The 26,959-nt window shown below is 38.0% G+C and overlaps 1 protein-coding gene across 1 annotated transcript in view; it reads left to right on the top strand.

The window, feature by feature from the left end:
• LOC104490876 (kelch-like protein 32) overlaps positions 1-26,959 on the top strand; it is a 57,038-nt gene that overhangs the window by 10,306 nt on the left and 19,773 nt on the right. The window contains exons 3-4 of the mRNA XM_010133227.1: positions 13,491-13,598; positions 24,113-24,211. Coding sequence (XP_010131529.1) covers positions 13,491-13,598; positions 24,113-24,211 — 207 coding nt within the window. The remainder of the gene's footprint in view (positions 1-13,490; positions 13,599-24,112; positions 24,212-26,959) is intronic.

Below are 26,959 nucleotides of genomic sequence, written 5' to 3'. Positions count from 1 at the left end.
ACTTCAGGTTCAGTGAATAGGACCACATACCATTTTAATAACTTGCGAAATATCCAAAGAAAGAGGCAAGAGCTGAAGAGCTAAAAACACAATCCGTATGTTGCACTTGTACATATAGCTGGTGTTAGGATGTTTTAACGCTCTTGAAATAGCTGTTTTTCTTTTGGATGTTGCCTCAGGATTTCTTCCATTCTCCTTCATTTGTATAAGGAGAAGCCCATCACAATGCACATGCTTTTGCCTTCTGTGTTGCGTATTATGCTTGTTGGAAGTTTTGGAGTAAATACCTTTCTTTAGACAAATTCCTCAGTTGCTTCCTTGACAACAGTGCCATTGTTTTTACAACCCATTAACAACTTCATTTTAATAAAACAAAATGTGGTATTGGCTAGTTGAATTCATGTCACTGTAATCCTTCACCTAGTAAAATGTTGGATTTAAGCAGTGAAACCTCTACATTTGACTGTATGGAACAGCTTTGTAAAATGCTGCTGGTTGCTTATCTTTGGCAGGAGTTAATCTGCCTAAATCAACCTGTTTTCAAACTTAGACATCTAAAACCTCTCAAGTCCCAGTTCACTCTTACTGGATGTCCTAATGTGTGAGTGACAAGTGAATTAAACTGCCTCTCGATCTTATTATAATAGGTAATGGCTCAAAAGAAGGAGTTGCTCTTAAGAGTGCTCAGTGAGAACGTAAGAATGGCCACACTGTGTTAGATGATTGGCTACTTGCTTTAACAGTAGTTGTTTGTGAGGCCTGGAGAAAAAGAGTAAATCCAGACTAAGTGAATGTTGGTGTGTTGCTGAGAAGTCCCCAGCTGTCTGCAGCTCAGGGATATTCCTTAAGCAGGGTGGATACCCATTTATTCAGCAATCCTAAATAGGTCTGTCATCCAGGATTTTATCCTCTTTCCCCTTGAGCCTGTGTAAGATTTTTTTCATCCACTGTGTTCACTAACAAGGTGGTCCACTGCCTGTTGTGTGAAGAACTACTTTTTTGTTTGTTCTGAATCTGATTTCCACCACTTTCTCTTGATTCCTTCTAGTACTTCTATTAGAAAAGACAACGAACCATCAGTTCCTAGGTGTTCTTCTCATGACACTCAATCATCTCTTTTCCAGGTTGGAAATGTTTGACTTACTCAGATGGAAGCTGTTCCATATGCTTGATCCTTTTTGCCCTTCTCTGAAGCTTTTACAGCTCTAGTATATACAGATGAGGGTAAGGGAATTGTATGCAACAGCAGGCAAAGCATAGATTTCTGTGTGGGTATAGGGTTGATTTCTGTTTTGTTCTCTCTTGCCTAACAATTTCTAAGCTTTGATTACTTTTTTTACTATTGCTGATCACTGGAATAACTTTTTCCTAAAACTCTCATATACTGCTCTTGCCCTTTTCCAGATCTTCTCTGGGTGTTATAAACAGCCCAGACTGAGGTGTTCCACCGGAATGATCATCTGTGAAAACTGGCTTTTCTTGTTCCCAATGTTATGTATTCAGTCACTTACTTACCTAGGTAAAGATCTCTCCTCTTGACTGTCTTGCCTAGTTTGCCTTCAGAGCTTTTGAAGGCCTTTCTCAAAAGCTTTTTATGAATTAATTTCATGGAAAAGTAATGGTTAGAGTCCAGCATAACATATTCTTCACCAGCATGCTGCAGCTATTACTTTTAGAGGTATAAAACCAACTATATGTTTGTGTACACATGCAAAAATCAAACAGCCAATTACCATCTCGTTAGTCATGTGGAGCATTCTCAACTACTGACAAAATAACCTGGCCTTCCAAGGTCATAGGGTACCAGCTGTACAAATAGGCAACAAATGTGCACAAAGCCCATTTGAAATCAGAATTACTGAATATCAGGATACCTTATGAAATGTCTATCTGCATATTCAGAAGCTCTCATACCTGGGATGTAAGGATCTACCTTGCCAGAGTAAGATTTCAATGAAGAAGGAGTAGGTGTCAAGCCTATAGAATTTATGGGAATAATTAAATTGACATCATTGTGGTCTGTTAGTTTGGAGGGTGTTTGTTTGTTGGAGTTGAAGAAAGAGCCAAAGGATAAATGAGCACTGTCAAATGCAGACTACTAAAAATAAAATGAGATGATTTTGCAGAGGCATTTGTTCCACAGGAGATAGCTGATGGAGGGCAGAGCTCAGCTGATGATGAAAGCTGCTGTGACAAATGACTGCAGTATTAACACAGTCTTGGTTAGTCAAGACATTCTTCTTTTATTTAGCAGATTGTTAGTGTTTAATTACTTTTGTAGATTTTATCTGTAATAAAAAAAAAAAAGTGTAAGACCAAAACCAGAATGGTCATTGAGCTGTTTTTATTCTCTGGCCTTTGTATAAAATAATGCATACAATTAATAAATATGTTGGTGGGAATTAAGGGTACAGATTGTAGCAAAACTGTGCTATAATCTTAATGGGAAGCAGGATTTATAATCATAATGGAAAATAGGATTGGTTTACAAGATATCAAAGATATGTAGTTCAAACTCTCATAAAACAGGCCAGATATGAAAGTTATTTAATAGAAACCTTCATAAAATGAACCATGTCAATTTTCAGCATTAGACTTCTCACGTAACAAGTATTTTTGCAGTAACACTGCAGAATAGAAGAGAATTGTCATGGTTTACTATTGGTTGGAATGTTTGGATGTCAGTGTCTGATGAAATTTACATCACATTATAAATGGCTTCTTAAGAAGCTTAATATAGTAGTTACTGAGATTATGTTACTCCGGTTCTGTTAGATTACTCCTTGCTGTACAACTATTCAGGTATAGCCTGTGTGCACTGAGGTGGGAAACTTGTCTTGATGGCACTGTGTGAAGTGTGCTTTTAAAAATAAGCCCCTTAAAGGTGTCAATGTTTTGATCATGTTTTTCCCTGCAAAAAGAAATCACAAGAAGCTTTGCCTCCCTGAATGAAATGTATTGTGATAGAGCACTAGTTCAAGAGCTAACTGACTTTTATTCAAGTTATATTTTGGGCTTGCTTTTGATATCACTTGCTAAAATCATCAAAGGACGTGAACAATAGGCTTATGCATTCACTGGGAAGCATTAAACCAATTTAAGCCAAAATTTGCAAATGTGACTCATACTTTTCTGTGCTTAACTGGAGATGCTGGGGAAAAAAATCTGGTTTTAGTTATGCTACTGCCTTTACATTGCAGAAGGCAGGCCTGCCTAAGAGTGACTGTTGTTAGGACAGACTGTACTGTGCTGCAGATATATGCAGAGGTTTGCATGGCACTGTCCTTATACGATTCAGTTTTCTTGCTTCTGCCACAATGAAAACAATAACTTTGGTATTTGAGACCTTCAAATGGTCATTTTTACTGAAATACTGAAACTAATAAGGTTACTGTAGCTGTAGTAGTTCAGTGTTTTGGTGGGGGTTTTTTTATTATTCTGATATGGAGTTGCATGTGAAAATTGTAAAATTACTTTGCATCTACAGCACAGCTTAGAGTACTTTTGAATATACAGTTTTGGGGGTTTTTTTAGTGATGAATCAGTAACTCCTCAGGAGTAGTACTATCTGTCCTTTTTCCTTGTGTCTTAAATTATGTTTGTGCATCTAAGCAGAAATTTTGGGAAAACACAATACACTGACTATCAAAACATGAATTGGATTTGCTGCAGGTTCAGCCAAGAATGTAACTTGTTAGCAATGAATGCTTATATTGTTTTTTGTTTTGACTAGGAGTGAAGATCCTATGCCTTGTTACAACCAAGAAAATTACTTTGTTCTTGCTGGGTTACTCCCCCCAAAAACGTGCACTATACCAACAGGAAAAAATATCACATCTAAAGATACTAAGAGAGTGGTATCTTTTTGTATTAATAATGCAATGCAACAAGTGCATGGCATATATGATTGATTTGGTAAGCTCTTAGGGACTGTGTAATCATCTATCACTGTCTGACACTGTGGCATTCTAAAAGAATTTGCTAGCACTAATATGTGAGAATTAAGTACTGCGCATAAAATTGTATATTCTGCTGCTCAGATTTTCTTTTATTTCTTCTCCTTTCTTTAACTATATATTCCCTTAAACTATGAATGATAGGTGACCTCTTCATTTTAAAGAATTCATTTTAGTAACATGGTAAATGCTTAAAATCCAATATTTAGGTAGATTTCATTGAGCAGATGAATTACTGCAGGCTCATTTATCAGTGTCAAGGGTCGAGGGACCGAGGTACCCACTCCTCGATTTAACTTAGCGGACCCCTTTGTCTTGTTAGAGACAGAAAGGGTTTTAATAGGGGAAGGAAGAAATTCACACCTCGGTCTACATTCAGAAAAAACTGAAACAAACTTTTAATAAACAATAAATTCATACATAATTATACCCTATAAATACATATATATATATATGCATATAGTTACAAACCGAAGGGAAAAAAACTGAGGGAAAAGAAAAAAAGAAAAGTAGTGAAGGTTTACACAAGCTGTTCTTTTTCCAAGGCCGGTGCTCTGGGCAAGCAGCCAACAACAAGATAAAAGTCGGAGACCTTGCAGCTCCGCTGTCCCGGCGAGGAGCAGAATTCTTCTCGCGCCGGGAAAGGGGGGGCAGTGTGATTTTAAGCAGAGCGGAAAAAAAAGACTCTCGGCACGACACAGAGTTCAGGGAGTTCGAATATTCTCACCCGATTTCCAGACGGGACGGCAACTTTTAATAAACAATAAACCCACACGACTATACTCTATTTTATATATATATGCATATAGTTACAAACTGAGGGACATAAAAAAACGAAGAAGTGAAGGTTTACACAAATTGTTCCTTTTCAAGGTTAGAAGTCTGGGCAGGCAGCCAAGTGACGAGATAAGAGTGCAAAAACCTTGGTTCGCCTTGCTGTCCCAGCGAGGAGCAGAAAGGTTCTTTCGCCGCGGCAGACTGCTTCGCGGCAGAAGGTGGAGCGAGGGGAACCCCGCATGCCCTGCAGATTATCCCGCAGGAGAGCTCAGCTCTCAGCTCGACGAAAACGGCTAAGAGAGCTCAGTTATCACTCCCAATTCTAGACAAAAACTCACGGCAAGCGACAGTTCACAGTCTTTGATTTCCTCAGGCGATCCGGAGGTGTGGTGCTCAGGCGTCAGCTTGTTCTCAGGCTGCTCTCGGCCTGGCTCAGTAGCCAGCAGTCTGGGGGGAGTCCTCCCTGGTGCAGGGGCGGAAGTCCGAGAGAGACACTCCCTTCGGCCTGCTGCTTTTATAACCTTGACACGTAACATTGCACCTGACTCTCTTAACCAATTAAATGCGGAATTATCGTATTTGCGTGAAATAATTCTATTCGTCCATTACTCAAAACAAGGAAGTTTCAGCTCAAACCGGGACAATCAGTGATTGACATTATGTGACATTCTCTCTGGGAATTTATATAGAACTTTTTCAGAAGAATCATGTAATGAGCCTCTTAATCATATTTCATGTAGTTGGTATTGATGAATTTGTTTTTCAGTGTGCAAGAGACTCCAGAGGACATGGCTGATGATTGATTTAGGATAGACAGGCTCAACATAGGAGGAAAGCAAAGCAGTATACAACATGATGGTTATGAGAAGAACAAGCCAGATTTTTTACACGCAGTAAGGAAGCATTCACATGTTAAACTGGTTATTTGGATAAGTATACATTACATATCTAGGACATAGTTGATATTTGATGTGGACATTGCCATCTGTGAAAGAAGTACTTTGACTCCTATTAATACATTATGAATATTTTTTTTTTGTCTTGCAAAAAGAAATAATGCTGCTTACCTAATGAAGGATTAGAACATGGAAGTTAAGAAAACCTAAAGATTAATTCAGAAGTAATACAGCAAAGGGCATTAAATAGATGATGATTAATTTGTTACATTCACGTAACAACATGTTACATGAACAGTGAATTGCTGTTTTTAGTACAAACTGTAAAGGAGAATGCTTTGGCCTGAAAGAGTTTATAGTTCACATAGATATGATAGTCAGGACCGGATACTTGACAAGTTTGAGTGACCTACATCCAGATAGGCTTAGGTCCTAAATCAGAAAAAATGCATGACTGAGCTGTTGCGTTGATGCCAGTAGGATTTCTCACAAGCTTAAAATTATACATGCAATACAAAAATCTTGAGATATCACATTATAACTGAGTTCTCTGAGCAGTGTAGGAAGGTGATCCAAGATCTCTGATGTGTTTGTTTACAATCAACTTTCTGTAAAGAAAAAGATGTGGAACAGGCAGATATATTAGTAAGTGCATATACTGTGGAAAGTGAGTTTGCAAAAAAACACTGCACTTAATGAAGATGCCTGTGTTTTAAAATAATGTTAGAGCTCAAGCAATATCATTTTGGAATTGTGGAGACAGAAATTTGAGATGACTGTTCTACTCTTCTAAAACAATGTTAGATGGTCTTAGTTACTTTAAAAAATTTAGTGCAAGAAGATAAATAGCTAAGGAAAACCTTGGGGATTTAATTGATCAGTTTAGCAATTAGTTTGCTAGATAGAATAGATGTTCACTCACTTTCAAAATTATTGTTGTGGGGGTTTTTCAGCAATAAGTTTTATTGTGGTTTTGGTTTTTATAGCTTTAAGTCTTGGTTTCTTCAGTCATGTTTCTGAATTGGGTGGAAGAAAGCTAGTTAAATAGTTAGTGTGACTATCAAACAACCTGGGGTTTGTGTATTAATTTTTTTCCTACAGAGCTCAGCCTCAGTAATAAGAGGCTGGGTGGGATGTCATCCTTATAGTTTAATTTATGGTAAGACTGATAAGAATTTTTTCCCATAACATTTTACTAGTGTGCTTACAATGTAGTTGATAATTAGTCAGAAAAGTAGGAGTGATTTTTTTTTTTTTTTTTTTTTTTTTTTTATCGCAGAGCTCTATATTGACTCAGATGAGAAAAGCTCAATGGCACATGAGCTAACTTGCTATTATTTCATCTTGACTCCCTGGGTGTTTATCTTTTTGAGTGTGGTACAATGAAAGGAACTACAAGAATGCTAGTTCATGCTGTGCCAACTTTCCACTCTCCCTATCTGGTGGTGATTGTGAGGAGGTGCAGCAAATGTTTATGCACTTTACAGTAGACAATGTGTTGGATTTCTGGGCAGCCACACTAGAACAACAGCTGAAGGTAAAGGCAGACTCTTGCACATCAGTTGCAAAAGCCTTCCACTGCCAGTTAGTGTCGAGGATGAAAGGTGACAGGGGAAGCTGGGTGGGAGGTGGACTGAGTTGAGGTATCTGCATAGTGTTGTGCAAAACCCTATGAACATCACATGAATGCAGCTTTTAATGGAGGTGATTCAAAAGCATCCCAGGACTTGTGCTTGCTATCTACTGCTAAGTCTGTGATTGAACAAGAATATGTGTAGGTCAGAGCTCTGTTGGGCTGGTCCAAATGTTTGTTTTGTGTTGTAGTGGACTTGAAACTAGGGCTGCTGGTGGTTCTCAAACCAATGTTTGAGAACACGGAGGAAATTTGTGTATATTGCTCTTTGGGTTACTGAAGATTGTGGTAGTAAGCTCAGCTTACTTTCTGGTTTTGGAAAGCTTAGATTTCTTTTGAAAGTCACATTTAGAGTTGAATCAAATGTATAGTGATGAATGTCTCTTCACAGTCTTGCTGAGCAAATATCATGAGAGATTTTCAAGGTAATTGCTATGTACTGGAACCATGTACTTTAGTCCTAGAAGAGCCACGGTATTTCTTGAAGGTGGTAATTTAAATGGTTATTTGCTCATCTCCCATTTGGAACATACCAGAAAAGTTGGTTAGGGCCTAATGTAGCTGGAGGAAGGGGTAAGCGTTAGAAGGTCAAGACAGGCAAACTGAACGTATTTTGTGTGGATTCAGCCTCTCCTAATTGGCAGTCTGTAAGTCTTGTTTAAAAGACCCTAAGGCTTTTAAACTAGAAATTATGTTTCTTTCATTTCTCAGAACTGATGTAAACTCTGGATCTTACAGTGATTTGTCACAGGAAACAAACTTACGGGTACAAACATTTCTCAGTTTATTATTGTTGTCATTGTTTGTAGCTTTGATTCCAGAAATCCTTAGCTTCAGAAGTTGTTCTATTCTCCTAAAATGAATACACTAAAAGGACACAGTTCATTCTTATGTCTTCAAGTTTCTTCAGTTCACTCAACCCTTTACTCTTGGGGTTAAAGTTTTCACCTGTTTTAGGCATCCAGTCTAATCTAAGTGTTTAGGCTTCCTCTACCATTAGAGTTGAAAAGATACTTCATCCACCAAGTTCTGTAAGCTGGGGTCTAAACATGCCTATTTCTATTTGTTGATTATCAGAAAATGGTTTAACTTACTTTTGTTAGACAGCTACTTCAGATACTGTTATTACAGTAGGTCCTGGTAACAATTTCCTCTCCTTTTCTCTCAAGTTTTCAGGTATTTTTACCAATTCCGCTTCTATCCAATATTTACCCAATGTATCATATTATTGTTCATTTAATGACTTTTATTAAACAGGTTAACACAGATTTCAATTAGAATCCAGTGGTTACCTCAATGGTCTAATATATATATGTGTGTGTGTGTGTGTGTGTATATATATTTCATCTCCAGCAGAAAGCTTATAAAAGCCCAGTAATGAGAATTCCAGTTTGTTTCCCCAGGTCACAGCAATAAGTTATTAACTTATAATTATGGTCACTGTATTTCTTTTTAACAGCATAATGATTTGTTCTTACTCATTTACCCATCTCCTGAGGCTGCATGTTTTGATTCTATTACTTGCTTTTAAAATGCCACTAAGTTGCATGGAATTCACTGAAAGAGTTTACTTGTGAAAAATATTGTACAATTTGGCTGTTTTGGATGATTAGCTGTTTGCTATGCCTGACATGGCTGTAAGAATGATGTTTACAAATGAGGACAAGCTCATTGCTCTCATGGATATGTAACATCTGTCTAAGTAAGAAAATGACTCAAAGGCAAGGAGCAATTTTGTACCTCACCATTGCAGCAGCAAGCAATTTGTATTTTGGGGATTTTGAATATTATCTTGTATTTCTGTGACCCTGGTGTCTGCCGTTAATGTTGTATGTTGTGCAGGAATCTGTACATGTTAACTGCGGTGCTGCCTGAATGGTAAAATCAATTTATCTAGAAATTTTTTTGTCTCATTTATACTTTACAGTAACACATTCTGATTTGGTGGTATTTTACAAACGTCTTCCATTTTGCTTTTGAAAGCTAAGCAGCAGCAGAAGCTGAGCGTGGAAAGTTAGACCCAATGACTGTGCTAAGTATTTTTTACTCGGGCTATTCTGCCCAGTTACATCAGACGTGATCATACCCGAGCCTACTCATGCTGTTGTTGTGTGTCATTCAGTTTGGAACTCTTGTATTTTGTGTTTGTTTGTAGAAGAAACTGTTTTATAAAGGTGCTGCTGAGTGCAAAGTAGTGAAACTGCTTGCAAGTGTGCTGCATGTTCAATACCCACCAACTTGCCATGTTACTTTCAAGTCAAATTTTCGAGAGTCTTTTGAGACAACTAAGAGTTGTTCCATGGTTTGAGTATTTTTAGCCAAGGATTGTATGCTTTATTTTCTTTTTCCTTTGGGGATAGTTCTCTAGCTCTGTTTCTGTTTCAGGCCAAGATTAGAAGAATTGATTCCTCCCTTTCTCCTCTTTTTACAGCTAATGAAGTGTCTGCCTATTCCACAAAGTTGAGGCCATCCTAATTTGTAGCTTCTTAAACAAATTAGAGCTCAGGTGGAATTCCACAAATAGACTATGCCTTTGTGACAGGATGTTGAAACTTGAATTTTCAAGCAGTTGCCACAGAATGGCAAGCAGATTCTGTTTTCTTTTGAGGAATTGACTAGAACAGCAGAATTTAAACAATCACTTTATTTCCCACAATGTTGGCTCCTTGACTGTTGGATAACAGAACAAGATTTGGTTATTTAAAGGAACTGGGAGATAGGTCCTCTCACCAGTGGGTTTTCTTATAAAAGGGATCTTTGGTTAACATATTGGCAACTTGTACTGCCCCCTTTCATAAAGGTCTTGGAAGAGAAATTAGACATTTTCAAAGAGATTTGATTTTGTCCAAGCGGAAGTAGTTTAAAATAAAGTATGATATATCAGCATTGTTCAATTAAATTAATACCTAAAATAATTGGCATTTCATGCTTAACCAAATTTGGTAACTTTCCTGATAAGTTTGTCTTTGAATACTGCATTTGTCTAAATATTTTATATTTAATTGTTTTTTCTCATCTGTCACTTGTACGTCCACCTGAGATCTTTATATTATTGCCTTATTTTTAATGTACCCAAGGGAAAAACAAACTAGGCAACTAGCCGTGCTTTAAAAACTGACTGATGGATCTATTTAAGCTTACAAAATCTCAGAGCGTTTTCAGAGATGCATCTGAAATTGGAGTTTGACAGTCCAGCCATAACTCATTCTCCAGGTATTGGTGAAGTCTTAAACCAGAATTTAATGATACATATGTTTCTGCAGATAAAACTACAATATTCAAGTACAGCAATGCAAATTAAAGTCTGAGTTTGAGCTCAATTTCTGCCCATAATTGAACAGATTTTTTTTTTCTTCGTGCTGGATTAAATGTTTAAACTTCGTGAGAAGCAAATTGGCCTGCTGGTGAAGGCAATGTGGATCACTGAGCAGTACTTGGTTTTTCTGAAGGCCATTGCAGCCCTTATCTTTTGATCCAATTCTCTGGCCTTGCACCATGGCAAAACAAGTCTAATTCTTATGCAGCTGTAGTTTTGATACTTGGAATCAAAAACTTCCACAGAATACTCGGAGGATAGTATGAGAGAAAATGAACTCCGTATCGCAGATGTCCCGCAAAGCCACAGTCCCATGGCTTATTGGCAGCTACAGTTTTGATGACCCACTACACTATTAGACTGTGTCTGTACTAGTCAGTAAGATGGATAAGGGCTTGTTTCCTGGCCCTAAAAGTGACTGGCACAGCATGACTCATGTCCATATGGATCAAAGTTTTCCCCTCTACACACAGGCTGGCTTTATCCATGCTGTCTGTTTGGAACAGCCATGGCTTGAGTTACCCCTTGAACCATAGCCTGGGCATTGCCTAGGACAGTGCTAGTTGACAGTGACTGAGTTAGTGGCCTGATCCTGCTGATTTTACTAAGTTAGGTGTAGTAATAAACCCTGTGTAACAACTGCACTGGAGTCTCTGTGATACGATAAATAGTCTCCTAAAGGTAAATTTAGTAAGTCTATGAAGATCTGGTAGAGTTTTTCTTTGTAGAAGTGATTAATGGTCTACAGACAAGGTTCAGTTAAGTGTTGCTTTGTATCTGTTAGCTTAACCCATTGTGTGGGTCATCAGCCCTTGATCAGAATAGGAACTATTAGTAACCATGCTGTCTTTTGATGGTTCCTATGTACATGTAAGGAGTGTACAGATAGTTGCTGTAGCACAGTCAGAGAAAGCAAAGCATGCAGGATCTTCTGACACTGAGCGTTTCCAGCCTTTCTGCAGGCAGTGACAGAATTGAGAGTACAGAAAGCGTACAAATCTACCCCTGTGTAGACAGGTGTTGTTTTGAGACTACTCTCTTTGTTGAGGAAGTGCTTTCTGAAAGGAATATTATCCAGTTTATGTAGTAATGAATTTCTGAGAATAAAAGCTTGTCTCTTCCAGACAAAAACTGCAAGTCTGCTTTTGCAAAGAGCAGGAAGCTGATGGGTACGTTACAGCTCCTGGCAAGCCCTGAAGCCTCACAGTAGCTATTTGAGCTCGTTTGATACATCTAAATGACGATGAGATGTCCAATTCTGATTACATTTTCTACAGAACTAGAAAAGTGTCTGAACTGATTTTTTTTTCTATCTAGGTGTATTTCATGGCTGTATCTTACTATATTTGTTTGATAAACATTTTAAAGTATTTGACGCTTCATTTCTATTACTGGTTTGGAAGAAACACTGATGTCACTGTATTGAAATAGAAATTGCAAAAATACAAGGAGTGACTGTGATAAATGTCATTCTTGCTTATACTGGATGATTTCCAGGCAACAGATTTCTGTCAAATTATGCTGTTTTAAGGATGAAAATACTAACACTTTCAGAAGAAATTACTTATTTGCAGAAAATACTCAGTTCTTGTAAGAATTCTTCTGGGTCTAGATGGATGGCTATGAGCTAAACTGTTAGAGGGGGTAGGGCTTATTTTTTCCTTTAAATTCATCAGTGCTTGGTGTACAAGTTGCACATATGAAATCCAGTGTGCTTGTTGACTGCCTCAGCTTCTGCAGGTATCAGCCAGAGTAGAGACAGAAGTAGCAGAGGGTGTGCTCATAAAAAGAGCTTCTTTACTAGTGTTCTCCAAGGTAAAGTTCAGTAGCCTCCGTAGAGGCATTTAGTTTGGCACCAAAACCTACTGGGGATAAGTTTAGACTCCATTTAGCAATGACAGATGGTAGAACTGTTCAGTTTATTTGTTCGCAGTTTACTGTCTGAAGACTGTGAGTGGTATATTTTGTTAAAAAACGTGTGGGAGAGTGACAAAGAATGGGACTGATAAGAGAAGGGGAGGAGTGGTAAGTAGGGGAACTGCAGCAGGAGTGTAAGCTGGGGAGGAAGAGTAAGGCGCATAGACAAGAGTCTAGGTTTAACACAGAAGGGAATAAAAAGATACCTACAGGGATCCAGAGAATGAGTAGGGTTGCTTCAGTCTAGGGAGGCACTGGAGACTGATCTGGAAAATAAAACAACGAAGGGGACAGTGGTGCTCCTCAGCGTTGTTTTCATAGCACCTTGCCACCCTTCAGTTTGGGTTTGTGATCTAAGAAACTGAAGCAGTCACAAGTAAGGAGAGGTGGTAAGTTTAGGTGAATACATCTCCATCCTTCCTCCTCATTCAGTAATGTGTTATATTGTTCACGTTCCAGACTGAGATGCTTATTTGGAAAGGATTGTTTATACAAGACGGTGTGTTAACTGCCCCTACTTCTCAAGCAAGTTACTGTATATGGCTTATTGTTCCTTCCTACATGTAATGATACTGTAGATAAGTATTATTTCTAGTGGTGCTTGTGTAGATTATTTTTTTTCAGAGTTCAGTTCTTTATCTTTTCTTATTGACTAATACCTTATTGTGTGACTATTCCCATTGATTTTACCTTAATTACTTAGTTAAGAATTATATATGCATGAGCCAAAGGGATTTGCTTCAGTTTTTCCAGAATACATTTTTGTACTACTTTATGGATAAAAAGATTCAATTGCAAGATGGATTGCTATGGGGTTAGTACTTACTGAAAACTTGTTATAGATCTCATTCAAACTCTCAAGTCTGTTGCTTATTTAGAATTATTATCCAAGGAAAAACAAAGCTTAGTGAAGGTAGAAAAATGAACCCTCTTCCTCATGGACTTTCACTGGGCATTGTTTTGAACGGTTAATAATATTTCTTTTCTTTCCATAGGCAATGTTCAGTCTCTGCATGGTTGAAAGTGAAGCTGATGAAGTGAATTTGCATGGTGTCACAAGCCTTGGTTTGAAACAAGCCCTGGATTTTGCATATACTGGACAGGTATTGTACAGCTCTTCAAATTAAGAGACAGAAATGAAAGTATTCTGCAATAAAAACTGAAGATGATCTTTACAGAGGTACTAGAAACCCTTTTTCTTATGCACTGCCCAGTACAAGGTCTTTTGATTTAACAGATCTTACTTTTCATACATGTTTGGGTTTTGATTTTTTTTTCTTTAGAGGGATTTTCTAATAAAGACAGTGTTTATGTGCATTGTCGCCAGGTAGTGAACCATGCAGGGTTTATATGTCCCTTTTAAGGTGACTTGGCTTTTCAAGAAAATTTAATGGAAGTTGATTCTGCATGCTAAACTAAATGTAAAGAAAGGTGTTTTCCTAAAAATAAATATTTAGAAACTCTGCTGTGTTTGACAAATTATATAATTGAGGGGAGAAGTTGTTTCTTACTCTCTGGACAATGCAGTCCAAAGATCTTTTTAAATGCTTATAGGGACTATACATCTTTACTGTAGCACATCTTATGATAGCAGGTTATGTGTCACATTACTCTGCATTTTCTGAAGCAACGTAATGCTCCTCTTCCCTCTGCCCCCTGCCAAAAAAAAAAAAAAGTATATGACCTGCCATATCTCTGCACTGCATGCTTGGACAGCATTGCTGTATATCTCCCCTCACCCCACCCCCAAAAAAAAAAAAAAAAAAATTATACCCCCTGCCATATCTCTGCACTGCATGCTTGGACAGCATTGCTGTATATCTTCATCTTGGTTCAGAGTTCATGGATAGTGAGCTCAGAATACCCAGCTGTTTTTGCTTTGGACCCTAAAATTCTAGATAACCAAACAAAATATTTCTGGAAATAATTGCTACAACAATTGAATCCATTGCTGTATGTGTATTTATTGGTTAATTTTGAAAAGAAAAGCTTAAATCCATATGATGTTATTACTGAAGAGTTGTTGAGTTGTGCAAGTTTCAGGCATCTGTTTCCATACTGTGGGTTGAGTGCATGGCTTTAATTTTTTTCAAAGGGAATTAAATAGAAATAAGGAAAGAAAAATTTTTACCTGTTTTACAGGAGTTATTTTTGTCACTAGTCCACACAACATTACACTTTAGCATTGGCCTTAGAAATTTCAAGTGATAATCTCTGTGTTTCTGCTGTTATGGAAAACGTAACTTACTCAAAGTAAGTAACATTGAAAGGATGGATTTGGCTTTTAGGTAAATAATCCGCCCCACATTACTTCTAGTAAATGCTCCCTAGTAAATGAAATGTGTCTTCTATCCTTCATCCTTTAGAGACTTTTGAGTCTTTAATTTTTAGGTATAATCCACTCCGAGTAAATGAGGTGGCTTCTTGAACTGACTATAGATGTGCATGTATCTACAGTCGCTCATATATATATGTAAGTGATTATAAGGCAAAGCTTCTTCCGTTGTGTCTCTCATACAGCAAAAGCTAGTTTGAAGCACAGAGAAATGAGAAGGATTCTGTAGGAGTTCTCTATTTAAAAAGATGCCTTTGAAGCGTAACTGTGTCAAATTTTCCCTTTTGTCCTTGAAATTCTCTCCTGGGACTGGGTTTAAACATATTGAGCGTTGCTTACGTACTGACTCAAGCTGACAGAATCTGGGTCAATGTTTCAAGGTAGTGAGTAGGAGTAATTCAGAAAAGCTATTAATAAATAACTGGATTACAGCATGCTTACATCAGAGAGTTCTAAAAACAGACTTGTCTTTAGTTAGGGTCTGTGAACCCTTTCTGATTTAAACAGACAATATTTCTTAGTAACCCAAAATTCATGCCAGTTACAACCTTATATTGTTCTGAAAAGAGAGGTGTCAAGATACAGTCTGAGGTGCCTCTTAAAAGTGAAAGCCATGAACTATTTTTCTTTTTTTTTTTTTTTTCATTTTAACATGATTGGCCAAAAGGTTTTTCTGAAAAATTGCTGTTTCTATAGATAACTATAGAACTGAGAACTATTTAGGGACAGTGCTGAAGGATCTATTCTAAACAGTATCTAGGCCTGAATATTCAGTATTCTTCTGCTAATTTCTTTAATATTTTGCTAAACTTGCATTCAGTATGAAGTGTAGTAACTCAAATGTAGCTTTCTGTGTGAAATAATATATTGGAGACATCTGGTGGAAATACTTAATATTGCATGATGGCAATATTTGATGCCTGCAAGTTTTGAAAGTTACCAAAATTAAGAAAGTTAACTTTTAGATTCTGACAGTGCAATATGAAATGCACCTCTGTCGTTGTCTTTTTTTTTTTAATTTGAAACATGCCTGCGGACTTAAAGTACAAACTTCAAGTTCCTGTCTACTTGGGCAGACAGTGTCTTATCGTAGTTACTGCTGGAGATATTTTGGTTTTAAGGGAAAATTAATTGTTCAAAAGAAGAAAAGATTGTTGTAAAACTCAAGTTAAATAATATAATAATTCCAACTGAATGAATCCATTACTATGGGGCTTAATCATTGAAAAGAAAATAATGTTGGTATAGAAATAAAAACTTAGAAAAGGAACTGGGTTTTGTTCTGTGCATGTAGGCTTTCAGTAATCCTCTAATAATGAAATCTTTGGTGGAAAAAGTCTTTAAGTTTCCTTTTGGCCGTAGGCATTTTACCATGTAATTCTTATATTCCGAATTCAGAGATACAGCTATTTTCCTGTCGTAGTTGATGTACCCTCCCTTTATAGATGGGCTTTAAGGTCATTCCATCTTTTACTTCACAGCTGGCAGCAGTAAGGCCAGGCCAGAGCCTCAGTGACTAGATTACTCACCCTTCCTCCTCACAGGGGCATTTTGCAAATGTCAGTTGTGCGTTGGAAGAGGGATGGATGAAGTACAGTCAGTTCAGGAACTATGTATTTTAGATTATTGATATAGATAAACAGTTCTTGGTGGAGAGTATGGAGCTCACAGTTCCCTCTGACAGAGTCTTAACCACTGTGTTAGAGAGTCATGGGCACTGTTGCCTGCTCTTTTCAACTGTTTTTTGTTGTTGTTTTTAACTCTTCTGCTAGTGAGACAGTGTCTCATTTGGAGGAGTGGGATAGCCACTAAATAGGCCAGTGTAGTTGAGTGGCGAGTCACTCATCATTACAAGGAAATGTGCTTTTCATCAGAAGAAAACCGTTGGGCATCTGAAAAGTTTCAGTGCTGAAAACAGGCTCTTAAATCCTAAGTGCTGTGACTCTAAGTGGTTTGAACAGAAATTTTGAGGCTACTCATTTTAAATGAGGCTCTTGCAGTCCTCCTCAAATATATGTCTAGCAAACTACATCATTTATGTCGATCTCATATACATAGGTAAAATCTAAGTCATGCCATCATTTGAATCAGCTGACAGGCACAATGGTATAGTTTCAAGAAAGAATTGTGCAAGAAGACTGGATTAAATTTGCAGTAGACGATTATGATAATTCAACAAAAATATAAATACACAGTTGGAGTCCTATGCAAGTCAGTGAAGCATTTCACAGTATGCATGTTTTTTTTCCGTAATTATGTTCTTTAGTGTATAGTAATAGAAATATTTTACATTGAGATTAGAATTTTATTTGAAGACCTCAAAACACATGACAACAGCAAGTAATCACTGTCTAGCCTTTGTTGCATCATAGACAGGAAATTATTTTGTGAGAAAGTAACTTCCAAAAACAACACAACAAACCAACAGCTTCGTTTAGGGCTTAATATCAAGTTCTCCTGACCAAGTCTTGTTTTCCTAGCTGGGTGCTCACTCTCTCTCCTCTTTTTCTGAAACAATATTTTGTTTCTGTGCTGATAGAAATAAAGTTGTCATCTTAAAGTTGTAAAAATATTCTGAATTACAAAAGCTGAAAAGAACGAATCAGTGAGGCAGCCCTTCTATATGAGAGAGTTTGTTCAGCTCTTTCTCCAAAATCAAATTTTGGGGGAGCTCCTGAGCTGGTATCTTCTTAGCCCAAGATTAACACAGCCTTACACCCTGTCTGTAAAATCTTTAAATGTTTCCTTTTCTCGAAGTTGCATTTATAATGATTGGAAAATATGCTTCGAACTTTTGTTTCTTAACGTATTTAACAGATTTTCTTTTCCTCACAAAATGCTAGCATAGCAGCAATCTTTAATAAAGGTAATATCAGTATATTATTCCAGTTACAAATCTGGAACTTGATGGTACTTTCACATCTATTGTTATTTCATGTGCTTGGGTTGCTCTCAAGATTACTTCAACGCATGATCAATTTGAGTTCTGTTTAACTACTGCCTTCATTTACTAATTTTCCCTTGTATTCAGTTAGTTTAAAAACTGTTGTCCTATAACAGCTATTATCACTTTAGCAAACTGGTTTCGTGATTTTTTTCAAATTCATTCATATTTATTCAAATTCATATAAACCCATGGTTAGTTAAAGTATTATTTTACAGCTCCTTTGTGAAATTGTTCTTTCAACTTAGTATTTTCTTCAACAAAAAAAAATGAAAGATAGTAATGAAAGAGTAGAAATAAATATTTTTAAGTCCCACTATTTCTTTTGATAGTTGCTTTGAGTCCTTTGTAGAATCTTGGCTTTTGTCTCCCTTTTTTCTAGCGAACAAGCAGTATTTAGTCCGGCATTTTCAGTTAAGACCAGGGAAAGACGGCTGTCAATACCTTAGCACCTCTGAGTCTGTTAATCCTTTCTAGTTCGCTTGTGGATGAGGTGTATTGCAAAGCCATATTGTGATGGTTGATTTTCTTGACTAAGTGACCTTCTGCATCCTGTGTGTAGCAGCTCCTCTGGTTGCCTTCACTGGTCATAGGGAATCACTGGGTTTGGTTAAACTGCCAGGTATGCCTAGCAAAAATGATTTCAACTATCCTTGTTCTTTTCCACCAGGGATGACATGCCAAGGCCATGGAAAACCAATTACAGAAGGACTATGTCTTGCTGTAACTGCTTAACATCATTTTCCAATAAAATTTAAAAGCTAGAATTATAGACTTGATACTTAGTTTTAGACATTTCCTGTCTTCTGTCATGAGGATAATCTTGTTTCTGTGCCTAGAAGTATATTACAGCTACTAGTGTTAGCTTCACAGTTCAGCTCCAGATTTCCCAGAAGGCTTAGGGTAATACAGAGATTAATTAATTCAGTTTATGCAGTTTATTGCAGAGAAAGTTAAACATTTCGTGTTATTTGGTCTGGATAGGTATCAAGCTATGGGACAAGACAGCTTTTCTAGAGCTGACAGTGATCAAAGCAATGAAACATCTTCCCAAGTTCACAAAAAAGTGAATTTGCTTGGAATCTTAGTTATAATAATGATATTCACTTATCATGGGTGAAGGAGACCTTTGAGGTCATTGAGTCCAAGTCACCACTAAGCCATATCCTTCTGCACCACATCTACATATCATTTGAATACCTTCAGGGATGGTGACTCCACCACTTCTGGGCAGCCTGTTCCAATGCTTGACAACACTTTTGGTGAAGAAATTTTTCCTAATATGCAACCTAAACCTTCACGGGCACAACTTGAGGCCATTTCCTTTTGTCCTATTGCTTGTTACTTGGGAGAAGAGACCAACCCCCACCTCGCCACCTCCTTTCAGGTAGTTGTAAAGGGCGATAAGGTCTCCCCTCAGCCTCTTCAAGCTGAACAACCCCAGTTCCCTCAACCACTCCTCATAAGATTTGTTCTCTAGACCCTTCACCAGCTTTGTTACCCTTCTCTGGACATGCTCCAGCACCTCAATATCCTTTTTGTATGAAACATCTTCCCAAGTTCACAAAAAAGTGAATTTGCTTGGAATCTTAGTTATAATAATGATATTCACTTATCATGGGTGAAGGAGACCTTTGAGGTCATTGAGTCCAAGTCACCACTAAGCCATATCCTTCTGCACCACATCTACATATCATTTGAATACCTTCAGGGATGGTGACTCCACCACTTCTGGGCAGCCTGTTCCAATGCTTGACAACACTTTTGGTGAAGAAATTTTTCCTAATATGCAACCTAAACCTTCACGGGCACAACTTGAGGCCATTTCCTTTTGTCCTATTGCTTGTTACTTGGGAGAAGAGACCAACCCCCACCTCGCCACCTCCTTTCAGGTAGTTGTAAAGGGCGATAAGGTCTCCCCTCAGCCTCTTCAAGCTGAACAACCCCAGTTCCCTCAACCACTCCTCATAAGATTTGTTCTCTAGACCCTTCACCAGCTTTGTTACCCTTCTCTGGACATGCTCCAGCACCTCAATATCCTTTTTGTAGTGAGGGGCACAAAACTGAACACAGTATTCAATGCACGGTCTCACCAGTACTCAGTATAGAGGTACAATCTCTTCCCTACTCCTGCTAGCCATGATATGGCTCATACAAGCCAGGATGTCTTTGGCCTTTTTGGTCGCCTGGGCACACTGCTGGCATGTGTTCAACCGGTTGTCAGTCAAGACCACCAGGCCAGGTCCTTTTCTGCTGGGCAGCTTCCCAGCCACTCTTCCCCAAGCATTGCATGAGGTTATTGTGACCCAAGTGCAGGACCTAGCGCTTGGCCTTGTTGAACCTCATACCAATGGCCTCAGCCCATTGATAATGGTTCTTCATATTGGTATGAAGCTGCATCAGGGGAAGTTCAGGCTGGACATAGGAAAAGGTTCTTCACTGAGAGGGTGGTTGATGACTAGAAGAGGCTCTCCAGGGAAATGTGTGCAGTATCAAGCCTGTCAAAGTTTGAGGAGCATCTGGACAGTGCTCTTATACATATGGTTTAGTTTTAGGTAGCCTTGTGAGGAGCAGGGAGTTGGACTTGCTGCTTTCCAACTCAAGTTACTCTGTTTCTGTGATTTATATGCTGTGCAGTTAACACAGATTTTTATTTCGTTTTCTAGAAAAATATTATGACATACCTCAGAAATGCTGGTCATGGTTCATTCTGGCATTGTCTAATGAGATATCAGGATTTTGTAATGACTGCTATCAAACATTACATGCCAGGGCTAGTTGCCTACAGCAGACTAGAACATTTTTCCCCTGCTCACACTTGTTTGAAGCAGCACTTCTCAATATCTAAGAAGCTCAGGAGTCAAGTGAAGCACAAATGAAAAGGGAGACAGGCAGAAGTGCTAACTGGTTGCAAGTGAAATGCAGTCTAAATTGCTGTAAAAGAAAAGTTAGGTTTTTTGATTGCTCTGAAGCACACAGAATGGTCTCCAGAGGAGAAAAACAGGTGGTACTTTTGTTAGATGCCTGTCTTGTTTGAAATGCTGATGACTGTAAGTGAAATCAAGAAGGAATTTTCTTTTGCATCAGACTGGCAGGGATCTTAGGGTTTTTTTCTTGTTTTCTGTGTTAATTTCCATAAGATTTACTTTCTAGAATTTTCTCACATGACATTACATATTTCCTTACTGTTATAGCATAATTCTGGTTCATTTTTAATGTGAATCATGCCACCACCTCACTTACTCCATGGCCCCACAAACAGCTGTATGGAAATCGGAAGGAAATACAGGGGTACAAATGAGTGGCGGGAATTAAAATGATAGAGGCATATTCTCAGTCTCTCTGTCTTTGGGCACAGTTTAGCCTCCTCGGGCCTAAAGTATCTTTAGGTTAATGTCTTTAAAAGTGTCTGGATGAAATATAATGGCCTGCAATATATAGGGAATATATTAAATGATGGAATTGTTCTTTCCAGGTGTATACCTCCTGCAAGCTTATTTTCTTGGCTTGCATCACAGGCCAGAGAAAAGTTGAAAGCATAGTGAAAATTAACCCTCAGAAATAAGGGTTGAATAGAGGGTTGATTGTCAGATGCAGCCAGGTGCAATACCTGAATTGCATCTAATTAATCTTCATATAAAAATAGCACAGAAATCAGTCTTAAGATGGCATGTGTCATACAAAGGCACATCTTTCACTAGTGAAGATTGCAAAGTTTATTTGAAGTTGATGGTTGCAAATTACTTTGAGTTTCTGCCCTGATGATTATGCCTTATAACCCTTGGGTTGAGGGTGGAGTAGGGAAAATGATTAAGCTTCCTTCTTTAGTTTTCACACTAATAATTTGTGATGACTTTTGAAGGTGTGAATCCAAAGCAGATCTTAGTTTTCCTCTCCTTAATTTTCGGTAAGCATCCCTCTGAAGACCTCGGAGCTATTTTCAGAGTTAGACAGAGGAGAGTCAGTCACTGTGTGTACTTGTGCATATGGTGGTATTTATGTGCATTTACTGTTAAGATTCAGCTGAATGGCCTATATAGCATATAAACAGCTATGCTGGTAATTAATAAAAATTAAGTAATTGTGTTTAATATATAGAAGCTAGGAGGTGTGGAATAATTATGAATTACCCCAGTTTCAGCAGAAGGAAGACTTGCAGTATTTTCTTCCGTCTTATTGTTCTCTTTTTGTTGCAGGTTTCCCCAGCATGCAGTTTGTTGATGGTGAACATTTAGCATAAATGAATTAGTATTTTTGCCTATATTCAAATGAATATTGAATAGAAATTCAGGTAGTTCCATTTAATGTAAAGTCTCGGAAAGAGGTAAAATAGACTTCAGTTTTCTTGGGAAACAAAGGTGAATAGGTTATCTCAGCAGAATGTATATTGGATATGCTATAGGAAAGCTCTAAGAAATGGAAAAGCATGTAAGAAATATGTCTGCCTCCTTGAAATGAACTTTTGTTGCTGACTTTGTGCAGATTGCCTCTAGGTAGTAACTAGTCACCCTCCTTGCCTCTTGTCCTACTTCTCATCTCATAATGCTGCTAGTATTATGTGTAAATGGATTGCTGTAGCTTTCAAATACATTAATATTATCACAGTTAAATATAGTTTGTCTGTGCCTGAAAGGTAGTAATCTGCTTAATGTTGTGGTTCTCTTCATATTGTGTCTTCAAGAATGCTAAGCTGGTGGCTGGCACTTAGTAAAGTAATATGACATCAGATGACAGCTTGCTCAGTGTAAATGATGTCCTGAGTGACAAACACTGCAAGGTCTAAACCAGCTTGTTTTGTCAGTCTGACCTTGAGTTCTCACTTGAAAATATTTGACAGTGCTGCTGTTTTATTTTTTTCTTTTTTTTTAAATATACCTGCTGGAGATGCTTCTAGCTTTCCATTGGACTACTCCTTGTGATGCATAGCAACCTCATTAACACCAGTCAAAAACCCGGATTGTGCTGGGCCTGATTCTCATTTACGTTAAGATCCTTAAGTGTCTTTCTGGCTAGATAAAGAACTTATATACACTGTGTAAATTACCTATATGTTCACTTAAAACCTAGTATGAATGTATGTAGTGATTTGCACAAGCTTTAAGCATGTCATACACTGACAGAACTCAATGTAAATGAGTTCCTGATGTAAACAAGAGTTAATCCTCTTCTCTCTGGTTCCTAATATATGCATTATATTGGAGATAATTAGTGATTTTGCTTAAAGAAATGCATACGTCTTTTTCATTTCCCTCAAAAACAGTTTAACTGCAAAAGATGCAGGTGAGTATCAGGTTGGAGGTTTTTTTTGGGTTTCTTTTTTTTTGCCATCCGCCTTATTCCACTGCATTTGAGACATATAAATGATGCTGTGAGATAAAACTGAATTGTAGGAGAAAAATCTGAAAAAAAGCTTTACTTCCCTATGGAGCAGTGAGAGACTGACCTCATGTGGTGTGAAACCAAAGTTGCGAGGGGAAATACAAAGATAAAACTGAATAAACGGAATTTCTTTGAAAAATTAATTTTTCTCATGCATTTCTGATTGTTGTTGGATGCTTATATTTAAATAATATTAGTTTGGATAGATTGTAATGTGATTGCTCCTAGGAAGTTGACTAGTACCTCTATTCCCAAAGACTTTTTTGTGTCCTGAAGGGAGTGTTCTAACAAGCTGACCCCAAGACAGCAGGCTAGCAGCTGAGGGCCAATTATCCTGGCTGCTGCCTGTGTGTGATTTTAATTGAAATGAGTAGGAGTTTCATGTGAGCAAGTGACAGGATAATCAGTCGTGGTTTCTAAGCCCTTTCTGGCGCTTCCCCAGCAGCATGCTTGCTCTGTGCCTTCACATCCTTGCTGCCTGAAATGAAGACTGTGGTTAAGAAAATTATGAAGTGGTACCATGCCAGAATGGGAAGGGTGTTCTTAGCCTGTACATTTTTTACAAGCATGAACGATATTAATACTGGAGTCTTCTGAGTCAGTTCTGTTGGCCTGATTCATCAGTATATATGGAAACATCTAGGTATATAGATAATGAAAGGAGGCTCTGTTATTTTGAAAAGTCTCCTTTTAAAATAAGTAACGTGCATTTAGATTTAAGGATTTAGAGGGTAATGTGGCTTATGGACTTTAACAAAAAATCTGCTTGAAAATCTTTTGGGCAATTCAGGTGAGCTTGAGAAACTCAGTCTCCATCCTGCAAAGACTTCTCTTTATGCATAATTGTACTCTCTCTGTTCTTTATGTTGACTTAAGTGTCTGAAATAACAAAGTCCTGTAGCATTTTCTACAAGTACTCTGAGTTCCTCACAACAAACTTTCCATTTTCTTCTTTATAGATCCTCTTGGAACCTGGGGTCATACAAGATGTCCTAGCAGCTGGAAGTCATTTGCAGCTGTTGGAGCTTCTCAGTTTATGTTCTCACTATCTCATTCAGGTGAGGTTTCTCTGCCTGATTATCAGCTCTTTCTGTTTGGAAAACTTCTGTTTCAAAGCTCATTTCATAATGAAAGTATTGGTATAAGGCCTGGTGTAACCTAAATGGCAATAATCCCCATTTCAGGAGACCTGAATTTTGAGTGCAGTTTGGTAGGTGCTTTCTTGGCACATCTATTTTGTCCATTTCAGTCCTGAAAACAAGGTTGGCTCACTGAGACTTATCACCACATGGGAGTTTGATTCCCCCCTTTACCAGAGAATTTTAGTTTACCGAACGTTAAATATTTTTTTGTGGTGATCGTGAGTATTGTGAAGCATTCAAATGTGTAAGTGTTTATGACAGAATATTCATGCACATTCCACTACCTCACACTGAAGGGCTAGAGCTTATTACCATGGCACCTTACTCTCAACTGGCCTCTTGCCCATAGCGTTGATAATATTATCAACATCAGGGCTGTCATTATGAAACAAAAATCCGAATTCAGTAAAATAATTTTTTGTCCTTGGCTTGTGTAGGAGATGTCTCATGGTGTTAACAAGAACATAACTTCGTATCAATGAAAAGCCTTATTTAAAAAATGGCAGTAACAATTCTACAGAACTGTTCCCTTTTTTTTTTGTAATTTTTCTGTATTATTTCTGAAATAGGGTGTGTTGGCTGTATCTGTGCAACAGTTGGGCATGGAAATGCACATCAGCACAATCCTCTCCATATGCACTTGCCTTCCAACAGCATTAACTGCCTTTGAACAGTCTGAGTGTGCTTGGCAGCACACTGAGTTACTGAGTACCATAGGCATGCGGGAGCTCGTGTTAAGAGCTTCAGGATATACTTGAAGGCTCTGTGTCTTACAGAGAAAGAATCTGTTCCTTGAGTGTTAGCCTTAGGGAAGCTTTCAGACAATAAGCTGCTCTTAATTTGTGCATTATAAATTGATTAGAATGTTAAAGGAGCTGGTAGAGGACTGCGATTTTTATAATTTTTTTTTCAGGCATGTAAGGAGGGATTTAATTTTTCTGAGAAAATAGACATAGAACGTAATGAGAAAGATGGTTGGTTTGAGAAAGAAGAAATGTGAGATGTTGAATAAGCCACAAACCCTTTTGGCCTGACAGTTGTCAGGCAGGCTTGGGAACATGTTACAGTAGTGAGAAAGAAGATACAAGTCTATCATTGATAGTCATTCTGTGTATTTAATGCCCCCCTAACAAATTAGTCAGTGTGAGCATGCCTCTGGTATTTACATGTTCTATCTTTGTCAGAAGTTGAAACAAAGAGACCATTGGAGCAAAGACACTTGGGAAAATAAAAGATTAGGGAAGACGCTGAGTATTGTAATGCAGGTGAGGTGGGGACATGAGAGGACTGTAGGAAAGGAGCAAGTTCATGCCAAGCATAAGTCTTTTTACTAACTTCTGCCATGATCTGTGTTGAGCAGTCTCTCATATTTGTAGCTCTTATCTTGGCACCATCTTAATACTTCAATTCTGAGGCCACTCCGGTGGAAAGACAACTGTAGAATTAGTAGGGCTTTGGCTCTCATCTTTGATGCTCGTTCCATTGTCAAGTATTTAGGAACAGAACTGCTAATAAATTGGAACAAACCCACAAATCCAAACCAAACAAACAAAAAAAAATCAACCCCCAAACTATCCCCTTGCCCCCACCCTGGAGTGAGCAAACATTGCTGCTAAATTACTCTGAAATTAACAGACCAGTAAAAATTCTCTGGAGGTGATGGTCAATACGCCGTTAGTCAAATGATGTGAAAGACCACTGCTGTGTTCTGGGTATGGTGCCACGGTAGAGTAGCTGGAGCTACACTGGTGTAAAAATGAAGAGGAAGTGGGACCCAGTGTCCAGATTTTATGGTGGTGGAGGTAGGGAATAAGGTAGGGGATGAAGGGTAGGGAATAAGGAGGAGACTGTGCGTTGGAAGACAGAGAGCAGTGGTAGTTCCATAAAGTATTTTTGAATAGGGGTGGTCTTGTACAGTTTTAATCTGCATGGACATCTGGGGGGTGATCGTAGCTTACATCATGTTGAGTTCTAGACTGTGTTTTACTCTTTTTACAGTATTTTTTTTACCAGGTTCACCTTATAAGGCATATCTGTAGATAGATATGCAGTCTGGATGGATGACAGTCAGAATTTATCTGTCTTGGTTGTTCTGCAGAGTTGCTGTCCATGCAAGTCATCAACCTTGATTAGTTGTGTAAGCATTTTTAGCAGAAGTCAGACTGTGCAGAAAGACTGTGTTATCTTTCAGAGTTTGAAGTAATTACATCTGTTAATGTTCTACATACTAGTGGGTGATTTTAAAAATACCCATTGCTTTATTTTAGTACTGTTTAAAAATAATCTAATTAAAGAAGGCTTCTTTAAAGCCACTTACCCTTGCTGCAGTTGGTAGCTGGGTTGTCTTGTCACTGTGCATGCTGTGATACAGATGCTGGGAAGAGAATAATGCTTCTTTCTGATGAGTCCAAGTGCTGCAGAGTTCTTTATTTACTGTACTACTGAATTTCTTTCTGGCTGTTTTGAGTTGTTCAGGTAGCATGAACTTAGTTTATTTTAGCATAGATTCAGGAAATACAGTATGTGGGATGTAGCTGCCATTTATTATTGCATAATGATGACACAGAATTTTAACTTGTTAGGATTGTCTTTAATTGTTTGGATTGGATCAGGCTTTTCCCATAGAAGAGTGCCGCTCTTATTGTTAGAGCTTGTTCCAGTTCA

This window comes from Buceros rhinoceros, unplaced genomic scaffold (assembly GCF_000710305.1).
Source record: "Buceros rhinoceros silvestris isolate BGI_N320 unplaced genomic scaffold, ASM71030v1 scaffold2223, whole genome shotgun sequence".
Lineage (NCBI taxonomy): Eukaryota > Metazoa > Chordata > Aves > Bucerotiformes > Bucerotidae > Buceros > Buceros rhinoceros.
Note: the sequence above shows the minus strand (reverse complement) of the source record. Positions and strands in the feature narration are given on the sequence as shown.